The sequence below is a fragment of the Epinephelus fuscoguttatus genome, linkage group LG7, assembly GCF_011397635.1.
Source record: "Epinephelus fuscoguttatus linkage group LG7, E.fuscoguttatus.final_Chr_v1".
NCBI classification, from domain to species: Eukaryota; Metazoa; Chordata; class Actinopteri; order Perciformes; family Serranidae; genus Epinephelus; species Epinephelus fuscoguttatus.
Genome location: NC_064758.1, coordinates 813,421 through 830,401, shown reverse-complemented (window position 1 = coordinate 830,401; position 16,981 = coordinate 813,421). Strand labels below are relative to the sequence as shown.

General features: G+C 42.5%; 1 protein-coding gene across 2 annotated transcripts in view; it reads left to right on the top strand.

Moving 5' to 3' along the window:
• Window positions 1-5,751, top strand: part of LOC125892006 (sodium-coupled neutral amino acid transporter 3-like) — an 87,510-nt gene extending 81,759 nt beyond the window's left edge. Inside the window, exons 9-14 of one of the 2 annotated variants that reach the window (XM_049581707.1) lie at window positions 537-619; window positions 957-1,015; window positions 3,794-3,910; window positions 4,148-4,227; window positions 4,849-4,949; window positions 5,082-5,751. In XM_049581707.1, coding sequence (XP_049437664.1) covers window positions 537-619; window positions 957-1,015; window positions 3,794-3,910; window positions 4,148-4,227; window positions 4,849-4,949; window positions 5,082-5,527 — 886 coding nt within the window. In that variant the 3' untranslated portion in view covers window positions 5,528-5,751. The remainder of the gene's footprint in view (window positions 1-536; window positions 620-956; window positions 1,016-3,793; window positions 3,911-4,147; window positions 4,228-4,848; window positions 4,950-5,081) is intronic. The other variant, XM_049581708.1, reaches the window with a different exon arrangement.
• The last annotated feature ends 11,230 nt before the right edge of the window (window positions 5,752-16,981 follow it).

Below are 16,981 nucleotides of genomic sequence, written 5' to 3'. Positions count from 1 at the left end.
ACAAATAAACACCTGCCTCAATTAGAAGCCTGGTCTGGTTGCCAAGCAGTTCATTTATTTAATAGAAGTTCTTCTGATGTATAAAACTGGGTTGTTGGCAACTTATGTGTCCATTCCTTGATTACCCTGTAAGTTATTCATATTCCTTCAGTCCATAAGGGTCCTCAGATCAAAAGAATCAAAGGGGTTTTTCATAAAAATGAATCCAAGTTGTGAGTATTGTTTTAACAAGACAACAACTTTCCCTCTCTTTCTCTGATGCGCTGTCTGTTAGAGCTAGATCAAATGAATGTTTCGTAATTGATATTCACACTTTCAGGTGAGTGCTTTGGCAGCAAGTAAACCACCATGATCAAAAGGGTAAGCTGAATATTTTGCAGTGACTTGCTGACTGCCTGAACTAGCTGGCAGGTGTCCCTTCATTTCCTGCTGCACCATGGTGTATGTGACCTCACGTTTTACACTATATTTATGTATGTATGTATGCTTCACTGTAGGCTTATGTGTGTGTGTGATGTCTTGTGTTCTGCACCTAGCGACTGGTTCATGAACGGAAACTACCTTATCATCATCGTCACTGTCTGCCTCATCCTCCCGCTGACCCTGATGAAACACCTCGGTATGCCACTTTCCATTAGTTTGAACTTACTCAGCAACTCCTCAGAGTAATGCTTTTGACACTTTGTGTACAAAAGCCCATTCATTATTTCAAGTCTTTTGATGAACCTCTGTGTTTCATCATTGTATGGGGTAAACTGAATTTAATACAACCTCCACAAAGCCATGTAGGAGACAAAAGATTAATGCTGCTCTCCAGTATGATAGAGATAATCTAAAAGAAAATTAAACAGCACATATATACAATCTGTTTCAACATAAAAACTCTAAAGTAGCAGAGTGCTGACAGTGTATGCAAGTTTTGAGTTGTCTCAGAGTTGTCTTCTTGTGTTCTGCAGGGTATCTTGGTTATACCAGTGGCTTCTCTCTCTCCTGCATGGTCTTCTTCCTCTCTGCGGTGAGTCAGTGGGTAGTCACAATGCACAACGCCAGCCCGTTTCCACCAAGCAGTCTGTTTCAGTTCAGTACACAGTTTTTCCATTTCCACTGTAAAAACCTGTGGATGGTACCAATGGAACCGTCCCCATTTTTGGTCATCCCTTCACTGGGGTACCTAGCACACTGATCCGGTAGGCTACTGAAAAGTGGAGCTAGAGACACAGCAGTCTGTTGATTGGTCAATAGAAAACCGTTAGTGCTGAGTTGTAACTGTAACTGTAAGTAATTCCTGTTCATTCAGTGGCAAGTTTTCCACACATTAGTAAACTATAACTACAAACTGAAAGGATGTTTTATTCCACCGCAGACAGTATTCTGAGATGTGGGCAGGGTTGTTGTTACTTACTGTTCCGTCCAGCTTTCGTTGTATTTCCTCATCACCAGTGACACAGAGGCAAGTCTGCACCACATTTATAGTCCTCAGAATGGAGTTGCCAACATTTTCAGAACAAAATAGAACATGCTGCAGTAAGAGTCTCTCTCCATGGGATATTTAAAAATAGTGGGTTTGTGCATTGAGACTTTGTCAGGCAAGCGCAGGGGTTTAGTGCTGCTGTAGTGCACAGGAACAGTGAGGATTAGAATACATGCAGTTCACATGATCCGATGGAATCTTCTATAAATTTTTATATTGAAGATCGACTCATTACTAAGTGTGTGTCATCCACAAGAGACAATAAAAACGAATGGAGTGGTCAAAGTTGTCACATTGAAATTTAAGATATGCTGATGGGCTTCATGCATTGAGTAACATTACAAGTGAACGCTCCACCTTAAAAGTTGACGGAAGTCGTCCCAGTGAATTAACTTATTTATTTTCTCAGTCTACATCTGCTGTGAGAGGCAGCGAAACATGCTTTCATTTTATAATTATAGTTTACTGATGTATTTAAGACTTGCCACGGTATGAACAGTGGTTACATAAGCCTCAAAACCAGCCCTAAGAAAATAATAATAATAAATTTCATTTCTGGGCGCCTTTCATAACACTCAAGGTCGCCTTTACAGAGTAAAATACAATAAAATACAAAGTACAAGATAATTAAATAGTGAACAACAAACAAACAAATGTCAGTTTAAAAAGCAAACAAAACAAACATAAACAAAACATCTGTTCAGGCTTACCCACTCAAAGAGAGTAGGAAAGCGTGAACAGGTGTGTTTTCAGCCTGGATTTAAAGTGTGGGAGTGAATCAGTATTTGGAAGTTCAAGGGGGAGTGAATTCCACAGTTGGGAGCAGAGCGGCTGAATGCTCTGACCCCATGGTAGTGAGGCGAATGGAGGGGACAGTGAGGTGAATAGAAGAAGAGGATCTGAGGGTGCAAGCAGATATGGTGATAGGAAGGAAATCAGAGAGGTACGGAGGGGCGAGGTTGTGGATGGCCTTGTAGCTCAGAAATAGAATCTTATAGAGGATGCGGTAGGTGATGGGGAGCCAGTGGAGCTGCTGTAAGATGGGTGTGATATGACAGGTGGATGGGGTCCTAGTGATAATACGGGCGGCGGAATTCTGAACCATCTGCAGTTTATGGAGGATTTTCTGGGGGAGACCAAACAGGAGGGAGTTGCAGGAGTCAAGCTGAGAAGTGACAAGACTGTGAACCAGTATGGCAGCGGTGTGAGGTGTGAGGGAGGGGCATAGGTGGTTGATGTTGCGGTGATTAAAGTAGGCTGACCAGGTCATGTTGTTAATGTGGGATGAGAAGGAAAGTGTGCTGTCGAGGATGACACCCAGACTCTTTACCTGAGGGGAGGGGAGGATGGATTGTCCATCAATATGGTGAAACTGTGGGCTTTGGCTAGAGTGGATTTAATGCCGATTAGTAACATTTCTGTTTTATCACTGTTTAATTTAATGACCTCCTCTGTTGACCAGTCAATGGATTGCAGTGTTTCTAGCTCTACATTTTAGTACCAGATCTGTGTGCTAGGTACACCAACAGAGGCGTGACCAAAAATGGGAACAGTAAGGAATGGTTCCGTTGGAACACCTTTTCACAGTGGGAACAGAAAAAAAGCGTAGTTAATTGAAATGAACTGCAACAGACTACTTGGTGGAAACGGGGCTAGAGTGGAGCATTCAGCAGCTAAAAAGACACATATGTCCCTCAGGAGTTGCTAAAGACTAAAAACAGACCTAAAGGGTAAGTAAACATTAGACTCACAAATCCAAATGAATGCTAATGTTGTCTGCTGGATGCACAAATAGCTGTTTGCTACCAAAAACAACTTTGTAAGGTAATACTACATCAATGTTGTGCTTACAGCTTCTTCTGCATCCTGAAATGGGCAAAAACTACTGCAAAAACTCAGAGGTCTCAGTGAAATTCGTTGAAAGTCCTAAATCTGAAACTTCTTTCTTGATTATGGTATCTTTCACACTATTCTAATTTTGCTTTTGTAGAAAAACAAAACAATCCTGATGAAAACTAGTGTAGTCTCAGCTTATTCTCCAGGTCGATTCCTTGTGGCTTTAGGTGTTTGGACAGGGATGAGTTACCATCAACAGCTGCTATACTGTACTGTTTGTTCCCCTTGGGAAAGTTTATAACAGCTGTTAGGTTCAAACACTTGCTATATCAATTACCCAGATATAGAGACCACATGCAGAAGAGTAAAGTTACCAACATAAACAACGTGTTTTGGGAACGTTCCAAAAAGTACCAAATGTCTTCCAAGGGCAGGAGAGGTAGCATTTGTTGGACCTCCTCAAACTCTCTGTCTCTGTCATATCAGGTAATCTACAAGAAATTCAACATTGCCTGCCCTCTGGAAGTGTTTGGCAACCACTCTGTGAACACAGCCATCTCAGAGAACACATGCACTGCAAAATTCCTCACCATCAACCAAGAGGTCAGAGATGAACTCCCTGAAGACACAAACAAATTACCATTTGCATTTGAACTGTTCATGTGTGATGAGCCGTGTTCAGAGGACTGCAGTGTGCTCTGAATACATGTATGGGCAGGAACTATTTGTGGGTGCATCATATCACGCAGGGCACATGACTGGACATGAGTTCACGTGCCTTCTGGAAAACAACCAGGTGAAGTTACTCTGTCACTTACTTACTTCTGACTTGATTTGCAGACGGCATATACCATCCCCATCCTGGCATTCGCTTTTGTATGTCACCCTGAAGTACTTCCCATCTACACTGAACTGAGCAAGTAAGAGGCACACATCATTAGATTCTTACATTCTTCACATACAGTACACGTCATGCACTTCCACAGCACGGGTTCAAGTACCTTTCAGTTGAAAAAAAAAACATTATTGATGTAACATACCCAGGGCGTCAATGTGAAAATCAGTTGAGAGACTAAACTTGGTATGCAGCTTAAGCATAGGCCCCAGAATTTGTTACCATGTCCCTGTTCCCAATTAACCATTAATAAATATCAACACAGTTCACAGTAAGGATAATTCCGCTTCATTACAACTTGGGCTTTATATCTGTGGTTTTGGCTGCTATTTCTATCAGTTATAATGAAATCTGGGACAGTGGTAACATTGCTAAAAAGAATACCCTTCACAAACACAGGCAGTCAGAATATCAGACAAGTTGTGAAAAAAAATCAATTGATCAAGATTATCTAAAAAAATCTTTATTTGGAAGTCAGACTGATGTGGATGCACCTAATATGTCTCACCTGGATGTTTGTCTACTGTCTGTCCAAGTGTATCTTTAAACATTTCTGAAAAGAAACTTAAGCAACAGCAATGTTTACCTCTTCTGAATGAATGTACTGTATTGCTAGAACTTGTATTGCCATCTTGTTTCCTTAAAGCCCAACCAAGAGAAGAATGCAGAATATTGGCAATGTTTCCATCCTGGGCATGTTCATCATGTACTTCCTCACTGCCACGTTTGGCTATCTGACCTTCTACGGTGAGAGCAACTTCTCTTGAAGTCAGCTGCAAAAATCATAGCTCAGTCTAATAGTAGCAAGACACTGGTTCTATATCTTTACGTGTACGTGTGTGTGTGTGTGTGTGTGTGTGTGTGTGTGTGTCTGGGCAGAGAACACCGAAGCAGAGCTCCTCCATACCTACAGTAAGGTGGACCCCCTTGACACTCTGATCCTGTGTGTTCGGCTGGCTGTCCTGGTGGCTGTCACTCTGACTGTACCTGTGGTCTTGTTTCCTGTAAGAATGTGTGGCCTTCACTCACACACATCCAAAACAAAAACAAAACAAACAAACAAAACAAAAAAACAGGCCAGTCTCTACAACACATTCTCAACCCAAGTCGACATTGCCACAATGTCAGTGGCCTTTCACGTCATTGCATATTTTCTTGCATCTGCTGTTGAAGTTTCCAGATGCCGCAATCAACTACAGGACAACAAATGCACATGGTCAAACCATCATGGTTTGGTTCTACATTCATACAGTGTGAACAGTTCATACAGCTTCTTGGACCTATCCACCACCCCTTCCGCCCACCCTATAAGGACAGCTCCTTAAATAATGTCATTAGCAGCAGCATGTCAACCTGACACTGTCCAGTGGCATATCATACTGCCAGACACGTGCCGTGCCTGAAGTGACGACGTCCATGAATCATACGTCATAACACTGCAAAAGGTTTGGTGAAGCCACGTTGCAAGCTGACACTGTCTACTCTGCGAAAAGTGGCTTTTGGCATCAGGTGTCTGGGGCCAAAATTACTGACAACGTGGCAGTGATTGACAACTTCGGAATGAAAATGGGCCGGTCTCTGAAGCCCAGGTCTGACCGATTATGCACGACGAGACAAAACCGCTTTAAAACATTGCAGAGAAATGTTGCAGCGGTGTGAACTGGTCGTCTGAGCTTGACTCAAGCCAGCTGATGGTGTCACCTGCAACTCAGCAGGTCAAATCGCCAGTGTCTGGTTTTAGAACATAAAGCATGTCACCTGTTTCAACAATAAATCAGCTTGTAGTGAAGTCCACTGACTCTGTCCCCACCAAGCCCTCTGTTGTTGTCCTCATGCTGTGCCAGTGTCGGACGGTGGGTCACTGCTGCTCGTTGTATGTGCTTATGCCCCCCCCCCCCCCCCCCCCATCCAAAAAAAACCCACATTCTCATTGACTGATTAATTGATGCTGCTTACTTATATTATTGTGGAGTATGAGTACAGTCCATCTGATGCTTGTTTTATGTTTTTCACCATTCCATCACTGCTACAAAGGCAGAAAGTACAGAGAGTTGTTGCAAAAGTGACTAAAGACAAAAACAACAAAAGACAAGTGTTAAAACATGCCAAAATTGCTAAAATGATGTGGACAAACACAAGTAATTAAGTGAAGTAAACAAAAATACAAAAAACAAAAAGTGACCACGAGATCATAAACAAAAGCCACATTAAACAAATCTTAGGTTCAGCACAAATGAAATGGTTTTAAAAGAGCGTAATGGCCTTTAAATATGGGCCCAGACAGCTGCTAGCCGCTTCCTATCAGGACATTCCAGAGGATCACTCTCACTCTGAAGTTGTTGAAATCCGGTGCTTGGGCAGTGACTTACAGCATCAGACACTGACAAAAAAAGACGTCCTTTCATGTTGCCATGAAACGTGACCAATCGCTGGGGCAACAGGGAAAAGTGGGACAAGAATGAAAGTTAAGGCAGTGAGGGGTCATGTAGGGCGGGTGGTATTGTTTTTGCTCCGTTTATTCTTTATTAGGGACCGAGCCCTAAGGCAGAGGACCCTCTTGTTTTTGCTGCGTGCGTTTATTAGTGACCAGGCCCAACAGCAGTGGAATACTCACAAAGCAGTCTTCGCCAAAGGCGAGGACCCTCCCCATAGTTTTTACTGCGTTTATTCTCACAGACCAGTCCTCGCCAAAGGCGAGGACACTATTGTTTTTGCTGCGTTTATTATTAGGGACCGAGCCTAGAGGTAGAGGACTGCTCAAGGAGCAGTCCTCGCTGAAGGCAAGGACCCTCTTGTTTTTGCTGCGTGCGTTTATTAGTGACTGGGCCCAACAGCAGTGGACTACTCACAAAGCAGTCCTCGCCAAAGGCGAGGACCCTCCCTATAGTCTTTGCTGCGTTTATTCCTACAGACCACCGTTTATTCTTTATTAGGGACCGAGCCCTAAGGCAGAGGACTGCTCACAGAGCAGTCCTCGCCAAAGGCGAGGACCCTATTGTTTTTGTTGCGTTTATTATTGGGTGTGAATGCTGTAAGCATTCACAACCTATGTTCTTCTACTACCAAAATTCTTTATTTTTCTTATTATTATTCTTCCGCCGCGTTTTTCAACATCAGTTATCTTCAACATACTTCAACCGATTCAAACCATTCAAACTTCTTCAGATTCAGCTTCATTAGGACATTTTCGGAAACTTTCAAATTTTTCCATAACCTTCATAACCCATAACCCGGGAATTCAACGTTAAAATTCCGACTTCTATTAAAGCGGATGGAGCAAAAACAGTTGGACCGCTACTAGTTCTACAAACTTCAACCGATTAAAACCGTTCAAACATGAAAACGTTCAGCTGAATTAGGACATTCACGGATGTATTCACTTTTTTCCTAAAATTCATACTTTCCGAGATATTTCCAATTTTTCCCAAATCCTTTTCCCATTGGGAATGCATTACAGAATCCTCAAAAATCTAAAAATTTCACCTTTTTTCAAACTGTGACTATTGATTCATACTTTCAGCTAGAAACTCCATTCAAAATGGAAAATATTCATCATTTTGCTGACATTTTACATATGATTCAACTTTTCAATACCATTCAAACTTTCAAAAATATTCAGCGTTTTCTGAAACTTTGTTATAATGGAAGTCAATGAGAAAATCCTTCAAACTCACTCATCTTCACCCACACATCACGAATTCATACATTGACGTAGAAACTCCATTCCAACTCTCAAATGTTGACGCTGTTGTCGACTTTCAGGAACTAATTCAAATTTTCAGTATCTCTTTTAGTTTTTCTACAAAGTCAGTTTAAAATACATGAAGTTTTCAGCCCTTCTCAGACTTTATAATGGGTGTGTATTGCGTGAGCTAGAGTGAGTGATGTCATCACTAGAGTGAAGAGCAGCTGAAAATTAATCAAAAAATTTTCTCTTCAACTCGCTCATACAGCCACAATTTTCACTGTACATACACAATTTATACCACAAAACATAGGAAAATTTGTCCTGCTCACAGAAATGTTGACATGGAATCTGTCACACATACACATTTTTGCTGAGCGGCTCCAAAGCGAAGGGAGCGCCGATTTTTTTCTCATTCACTCCCATGTAATCTGAGAGGAGAAATTTCTGGAAACAGCTGAGGTGCAACACATTTGTAACTCGCTCTGGTGACCCCATTTTGGACTGTAGAAATATAAAACGCGACACGTACGTTCACGAGAAGTGGCTGTCTCTCACCATCACTTTATTTTCATGATGGGACCAACGCTTTGGGTATGCGAAGAATTTGTTCGAGGAGTTAAATCTCCTCTGAAAGAGCTCTCTTCTCTGTGTTCTGTCTGTCTCTCTCTGCTCTTCTGCCAGGTGCACCTAGTTTATTACCATGGCAACCGCTGTGCCACACAAACTCACAGAAACATGATGTGTGTGTGTGTCTACATGTTACATGCAGACATGACAGGGGCACAATCTCCATTTTAACCCTTTAGTTGCCAGAGTTATTTGAGGAAAATATTCATTTCAACATTTCAAAAGGCTTTCGCATGAAAGTGGTGAGAGATAAAGGCATACTGTAAATGAGAAAACTATTCATCATGACCCAAAGTTTGTGATGGGAGTAAATTAACTCATCTAATTTGCATATCGTGGCATCACTAGGCAGCGGCCATATTGGATTTCATAAATCTCAGTAAAACAGCATTTTTAACATGTTTACACAGTACATTTCTTTTGTTTTGTGCTGTTTTTGTCGTCTCATCCTCAAAATAAAGGAAGAGGAATCTGATGGGAGTAAAGTAACTCATCTAATTTGCATATCGTGGCATCACTAGGCAGCGGCCATATTGGATTTCATAAATCTCAGTAAAACAGCATTTTTAACATGTTTACACAGTACATTTCTTTTGTTTTGTGCTGTTTTTGTCGTCTCATCCTCAAAATAAAGGAAGAGGAATCTGATGGGAGTAAAGTAACTCATCTAATTTGCATATCGTGGCATCACTAGGCAGCGGCCATATTGGATTTCATAAATCTCAGTAAAACAGCATTTTTAACATGTTTACACAGTACATTTCTTTTGTTTTGTGCTGTTTTTGTCGTCTCATCCTCAAAATAAAGGAAGAGGAATCTGATGGGAGTAAAGTAACTCATCTAATTTGCATATTGTGGCGTCACTAGGCGGCGGCCATATTGGATTTCATAAATCTCAGTAAAACATTCAAATATTCAAATCATTCAAACTTTATTTTATAATAGGCAGCTATTCAGTGTGGCGTCAGCTTTTCAACAAACTTTCAAACATTCAATTCATTCAAACTTTATTGTATTCAAGAAAGCATTGCAGCGTGGCTTCAGCTCGCAGCATTCACACCCGCAATTTCTTCAGAAATTGCTTCTCTAGTTAGGGACCGAGTCTAGAGGCAGAGGACTGCTCAAGGAGCAGTCCTCGCCAAAGGCGAGGACCCTCTTGTTTTTGCTGCGTGCGTTTATTCGTGACTGGGCCCAACAGCAGTGGACTACTCACAAAGAAGTCCTCGCCAAAGGCGAGGACCCTCCCTATAGTTTTTGCTGCGTTTATTCTCACAGACCAGTCCTCGCCAAAGGCGAGGACACTATTGTTTTTGCTGCATTTATTATTATTAGGGACCGAGCCCTAAGGCAGAGGACTGCTCACAGAGCAGTCCTCGCCAAAGGCGAGGACGCTATTGTTTTTGCTCCGTTTATTCTTTATTAGCGTGGCTTCAGCTCGCAGCATTCACACCCGCAATTTCTTCAGAAATTGCTTCTCTAGTTAGGGACCGAGTCTAGAGGCAGAGGACTGCTCAAGGAGCAGTCCTCGCCAAAGGCGAGGACCCTCCCTATAGTTTTTGCCGCATTTATTCTCACTGACCAGTCCTCGCCGAAGTCGAGAACACTATTGTTTTTGCTGTGTTTATTATTCTTTATTATTATTATTATTAGGGACCGAGCCCTAAGGCAGAGGACTGCTCACAGAGCAGTCCTCGCCAAAGGCGAGGACCCTATTGTTTTTGGTGCGTTTATTATTAGGGACCGAGCCCTAACTGTGCGTTCACACCAAACGCGAATTCGCAAATTCGCGCATCAAGATTACATACAAAGTCAATGCAAAGACGCGATTAGACGCGAATTCGCGCCGGGCGGCGCGATGGATGTGTTTAGCGCGACGCAATAGACGCGGTGGACGCGGCGCGATAGACGCGAAATTCGCGTCCAACGCCTCATCGCTCGAGTTGAAAATATTGAACTTTTGAGGCGAATTCGCGTGACTCTGTACCGTGAAAGCCAATCAGCATTGAGATTCTCCCGACGTCACTGGCGTGTGTCAACAACAATAAACTGCTACTCACCAGAGACAGATGGACAGGCGCTCCGCAGCTGAAATGGAGCAGCCTGTAATTGGTGTCCTGCCCGGAGATCCTGGCGCCAACCCTCGCCAACAGGTCCTCAAACTGGGCCCCAGTCAGCCTGAAGTAACGTTACCGCTGAAAGCGGCTATCATCCAGACGGAGTTCCTGGAGGAGGTGGTGAAATTCGCCAAGCTGGATGCGCTTCTGCAGGATAGGGTGAACCCAAAAACGACGGCGTTTGGCCCTCCGACGCTTCTGGGACTTCCAGAGGAGGTAAACAACAAAGCAGCGATGGTGGTTATCTTGCCATGGTCGTCAGTGACGTCTTGACGCCCCGACGTCCCGTTGTTGATGCCGAGATGAAGGAGAAACTTATCATTGCGGTGTGCGGCTACCCGGAGCTATATGATACTACGTGTCTACTTTACAGAGACCGCAACAAAAAGGAGCAGGCTTGGGTGAAAGTTGCCGAGGAGACTGGTCGACTTGGTAAGTTCTGTAAATATGTGTGTTTAATTAGTTTGCAGAATGGTTGTACTATGAACTATGGTGTTTTTTAGCACTAGCTTAGCTCCGGTTAGCTTAGCTCCGTCATTCCCGCTACTCGCGCGAATGACGCGATGACGCGAATGAACAAAATGGTCAGGCGTCGAAACTCGGGCATTACGGGCGGCGCGTTACTCGCGTCACGCGCGTGCAATTTGCTTCACTCGCGTCCGGTGTGAACGCACAGTAAGGCAGAGGACTGCTCACAGAGCAGTCCTCGAAGGCGAGGACCCTATTGTTTTTGCTGTGTTCATTATTTCTTTCTTTCTTTCTTCCGCCGCCTCTTTGAACTGGAATTTGACCCCCTAAAGATGCTCAAAAACTCACCAAAATTGGCACGCACATCAGAACCGGTGAAAAATTTTATAAAATGATGACATTAACCCCTAAAGTGCCAAAATGGGCCAAAATCTAGCATTTACAGCGTCTCCATACTTTGTGCTACAGACTCCATTCCAACTCTCAAATATTGCCACAGGTCTCATCTATTCACTCATGTTTTCATCTTTTTCATATCTTTTACCGTTTTTGATCGGTGCCTCTCAAAGTACCATGAGCAAAAGTGGAGAAATTCTCAGTTTACAATGGGTGTGTATTGCATGGAATGCTGTGAGCTAGAGTGGAGAGGGCTCTAAAAATCGTCTAAAACTTTTGTCTTTAACTCGCTGCCATGGCCACAATTTTCACTGTACTGACACAATTTATACCACAAAACGTAGGAAAATTTGTCCTGCTCGCAGATATGTTGACATGGAATCTCTCACACGTACACATTTTTGCTGAGTGGCTCCAAAGCGAAGGGAGCGCCGATTTTTTTCTCATTCACTCCCATGTAAACTCAGAGGAGAAATTTCTGGAAACAGCTTAGGTGCAACACATTTTAAACTCGCTCCTCTGACCACATTTTTGACTCGAGAAATATAAAACGCGGCACGTGCGTTCACGAGAAGTGGCTGTCTCTCAAAATCACTTATTTTCTTGCTTGGACCAACAGTTTGGGCATGCGAAGCATTTGTTCGAGGAGTTAAAACCCATTATAAACAGCGTTTGGTGAGCTGCTCTCCTTAGCTGTCCGTGTGTGCCACAGGTGCTGACAAGTCATTAATCGCCATGACAACGGCTGCACACACACACACACACACACACACACACACACACACACACACAGCTCTCTCTGTCTGTCTCTCAATCTTTAAAGGACAGATTACAGCAGCAGAAACTTCATTTGAAACAGCAAATACACATTATTAACCCCTACAGTGCCAAAATGGGCTCTCTAGCGCCACCTAGACGCACTAAAATGGCCACTACAGCCCATAGGAATGTCGTATCAAGATCAAACCAAAACTGGTGTGTTTGACTTACAAATCACGCATTGACACCCATGACCTGATTCCAACAGGAAGTGAGCTATTTGACCTTTCAAAGTAAGATTTCGCCTCAAATGTGGTCTCAAGAAAACACATCTCCTCCTACACGTTTTTTTTTTATCAGTTTTAAAGATGCACACATGCCATCTCAACTGCTACTAAACAGATCTTCTGTATAACTTTATCTCTCTCATCATCACATTATTTTCATGATTGGACCAACAGTTTGGGAATGGGAAGAACTTGTTCGAGGAGTTAAATCTCCACTAAAAGAGGTGTCTGTCTCTCTCTGCTCTTCTGCCAGGTGCGCCTACTTAATTACCATGGCAACCGCTGTCACACACAAACTCACAGAAACATGATGTCTGTGCGTGTGTCTACATCTTACATTCAGACATGACAGGGCAGCATCTCCATTTTAACCCTTTAGGTGCCAGAGTTAATTGAGGAAAATATTCCATTTTCATTTCAACATTTCAAAAGGCTGTGGCTTGAAAGTGGTGACAGATAAAGGCATACTGTAAATGAGAAAACTATTCATCATGACCCAAAGTTTGTGATAGGAGTAAATTAACTCATCTAATTTGCATATTGTGGCATCACCAGCAGGCAGCCATATTGGATTTCATAAATCTCAGTCAAAAAACATTTTGAACACATTTACACAGTAGATTTATTTTGTTTTGTGTTGTTTTTGTCATGTCTTCCTCAAAATGAAGGAAGAGGAATCTGATGGGAAGAAATTCGCCCATCTAATTTGCATAATGTGACATCACTTGTACATACCTACAGCTACAGAAAGCATTCAAACATCAAAACGTTCAGCTCTGTAAGGATTTTCTGATGTTTGTGGCAATATGTTTGATATTTCTAAATAATTCACAGTGGCGACGTAAGCTGGGGCGGAAGCGAGCGCGAGTCGAGTCCTAAGCGCTGCTTGCAGCTTTAATTATTAGGGACCGAGCCCTAAGGCAGAGGACTGCTCACAGAGCAGTCCTCGCCAAAGGCGAGGACCCTATTGTTTTTGGAGCGTTTATTATTATTCTTTCTTTCTTCCGCCGCCTCTTTGAACTGGAATTTGACCCCCTAAACATGCTCAAAAACTCACCAAAATTGGCACGCACATCAGAACCGGTGAAAAATTTTATAAAATGGTGACATTAACCCCTAAAGTGCCAAAATGGGCTCTCTAGCGCCACCTAGGCACACAAAAATGGCCACGGCCTGTAGGAACGTCGTAGAAACATGAAACCAAAAGTGGCGTGTTCGTCTCATGAAGACCTAAAAATCACGCGCTGACACCCCTGACCTAAATCCAACAGGAAGTGACGTATTTGCCCTTTCAAAGTAAGATTTTGCCTTAAAACTGCCTTTCCTAAAAAATCATCTTCTCATACAGCGTTTATCCTATCGACTTCAAACTTGCACAGATTACAGATCAACTCCTTCTAATCAAAAGTTGTGCGTAACTTTTTCATTACTCGCTTAGATTGTATTTAGTGGCCTCCAAAATGTGAGATTTCAGAAAAACGTCCTGAAGATCTACCAAAGCTGTACCACAGGAAATGAATGGCAGCAGGGGGAAGAAAGAGACCAATCTTAGGGCTTTTTCTAGCATTTACAGCGTCTCCATACTTTGTGCTACAGACTCCATTCCAACTCTCAAATGTTGCCACAGGTCTCATCTATTCACTCATGTTTTCATCTTTTCATATCTTTTATCGTTTTGATCGGTGCCTCTCAAAGTACCATGAGCAAAAGTGGAGAAATTCTCAGTTTACAATGGGTGTGTATTGCATGGAATGCTGTGAGCTAGAGTGAGAGGGCTCTAAAAATCGTCTAAAACTTTTGTCTTTAACTCGCTGCCATGGCCACAATTTTCACTGTTCAGACACAATTTATACCACAACACGTAGGAAAATTTGTCCAGCTCACAGATATGTTGACATGGAATCTCTCACATGTAATGATTTTTGCTGAGTGGCTCCAAAGCGAAGGGAGGGCGGATTTTTTTCTCATTCACTCCCATGTAAAGTCTGACGAAATTTCTGGAAACAGCTTAGGTGCAACACATTTTAAACTCGCTCCCCTGACCACATTTTTGACTCGAGAAATATAAAACGCGACACGTGCATTCACGAGACGTGGCTGGCTCTCAAAATCACTTTATTTTCTTGCTTGGACCAACGGTTTGGGCATGCAAAGCATTTGTTCGAGGAGTTAAAACCCATTATAAACAGCCTTTGGTGAGCTGCTCTCCTTAGCTGTCTGTGTGTGCCACAGGTGCTGACAAGTCATTAATCGCCATGACAACGGCTGCACACACACACACACACACACACACACAGCCACATGGCTCTTTCTGTCTGTCTCACAATCTTTAAAGGACAGATTACAGCAGCAGAAACTTCATTTGAAACAGCAAATACACATTATTAACCCCTACAGTGCCAAAATGGGCTCTCTAGCGCCACCTAGACGCACTAAAATGGCCACTACAGCCCGTAGGAATGTCGTATCAAGATCAAACCAAAACTGGTGTGTTTGACTTACAAATCACGCATTGACACCCATGACCTGATTCCAACAGGAAGTGAGCTATTTGACCTTTCAAAGTAAGATTTCGCCTCAAATGTGGTCTCAAGAAAACACATCTCCTCCTACACCGTTTATTTTATCAGTTTTAAAGATGCACACATGCCACCTCAACTGCTACTAAACAGATCTTCTGTATAACTTTATCTCTCTCATCATCACATTATTTTCATGTTTGGACCAACAGTTTGGACCAACATTTACACAGTAGATTCATTTTGTTTTGTGTTGTTTTTGTCGTCTCTTCCTCAAAATAAAGGAAGAGGAATCTGATGGGAAGAAATTCGCTCATCTAATTTGCATAATGTGACATCACTTGTACATACCTACAGCTACAGAAAGCATTCAAACATCAAACCCTTCAGCTCTGTAAGGATTTTCTGATGTTTGTGGCAATATGTTTGATATTTCTAAATAATTCACAGTGACGACATAAGCTGGGGGCGGAAACGGGCGTGAGTGCGAGGTCCCGCCAAACGCTGCTTGCAGCTTTAATTGGCTGTGAATTTGCTAGCCAACTGGGAACAGAGTGGGGTGGGGATGGGAGGGTAATCACATATTCATGTACAATCTTTTTATTAATGCCTCAGTTTCATTTTATTAGGGACCTCGGCTGAAGGGCGAGGACCCTCTTGTTCTTGTAGTGTTTATTATTATTATTATTATTATTATTATTAGGGACCTCGGCCTGAAAGGGTGAGGACCCTCTTGTTCTTGTAGTGTTTATTATTATTATTATTATTATTATTATTATTATTTCTTTCAGCGTACGCGACTTTCAACTGGAATTTGACCCCCTAAACATGCTCCAAAACTCACCAAAATTGGCACGCATGTCAGGACTGGCGAAAAATTTTATAAAATGAAAAAATTAATCTGAAAAGTGCCAAAATGGGCTCTCTAGCGCCACCTATCAGTCTAGACCACTAAAATGGCCGCTGCAGCCAGTAGGAACGTCGTAGGAAGATCAAACCAAAACAGCCGTGTTCGTCTCATCAAGACCTACAAATCACGCACTCACGCCTTTGACCTAAATCCAACAGGAAGTGAGCTATTTCCTTTCAAAGTAAGATTTTTCCTCAAAAAAAGAAATTCCTTTAAAAAACATCTCCTCCTACACCGTTTATCGTATCGGCTTCAAACTCGCACACATTATTGTTCAATGTGTCCTTATCAATTATTGTGCGTAACTTTTTCAATCCTCGACTGGTTTGGATGTTATGGCGCGTTTCAGGTGATGTGCGCCAAAACCTCCTGACGATTTGTTGTGCCACCTAGACACACTAAAATGCCCGGTGTGACGGGTAGGAACCACTTAGAAAGACCAAACCAAAACTGTCTCGTTCGTCTCATCAAGACCTACAAATGTCGCGCTGCAACCCCTGACCTAACTCCAACAGGAAGTGAGCTGTTGTTATTTGAATGTAAGATGACGTTTTTCACAAATTCTGTCGAACAAAAATTATTTGCTCCTACACCGTTTATCATAACTGCTTCAAACTTGCACAAATTACAGTTCTACCCCTGCTGAACATTACTTGTGAAGGACTTTGTCATAACTTGAACGGTTTGGATTTTTGAAGCGTTAGAAGGTGCAGGACACAACTCCTCATGATGATCTCTGGAAGAAAAGATGAGGGCCAACACACTGTAAACCTGTGATTAAGGTGACATTTTTCAGGCCATAGACATACAAACTTTATATGTTTGCGTTCAGAACAAATTTATCTATCTGGTGATGTTTTCAGATTGAAGATGGGACCCACGGTTTGGCATCTGGAAGGATTTGTTTGAGAAAGTTTCAAGCCATTCTGCTCTCTGTGTGAGCGGCAGCTGTCATTAATTAGCATAACAAAGGCTTCACTCTGACACACTGTCAGAGTGAAGTGTGTGTGG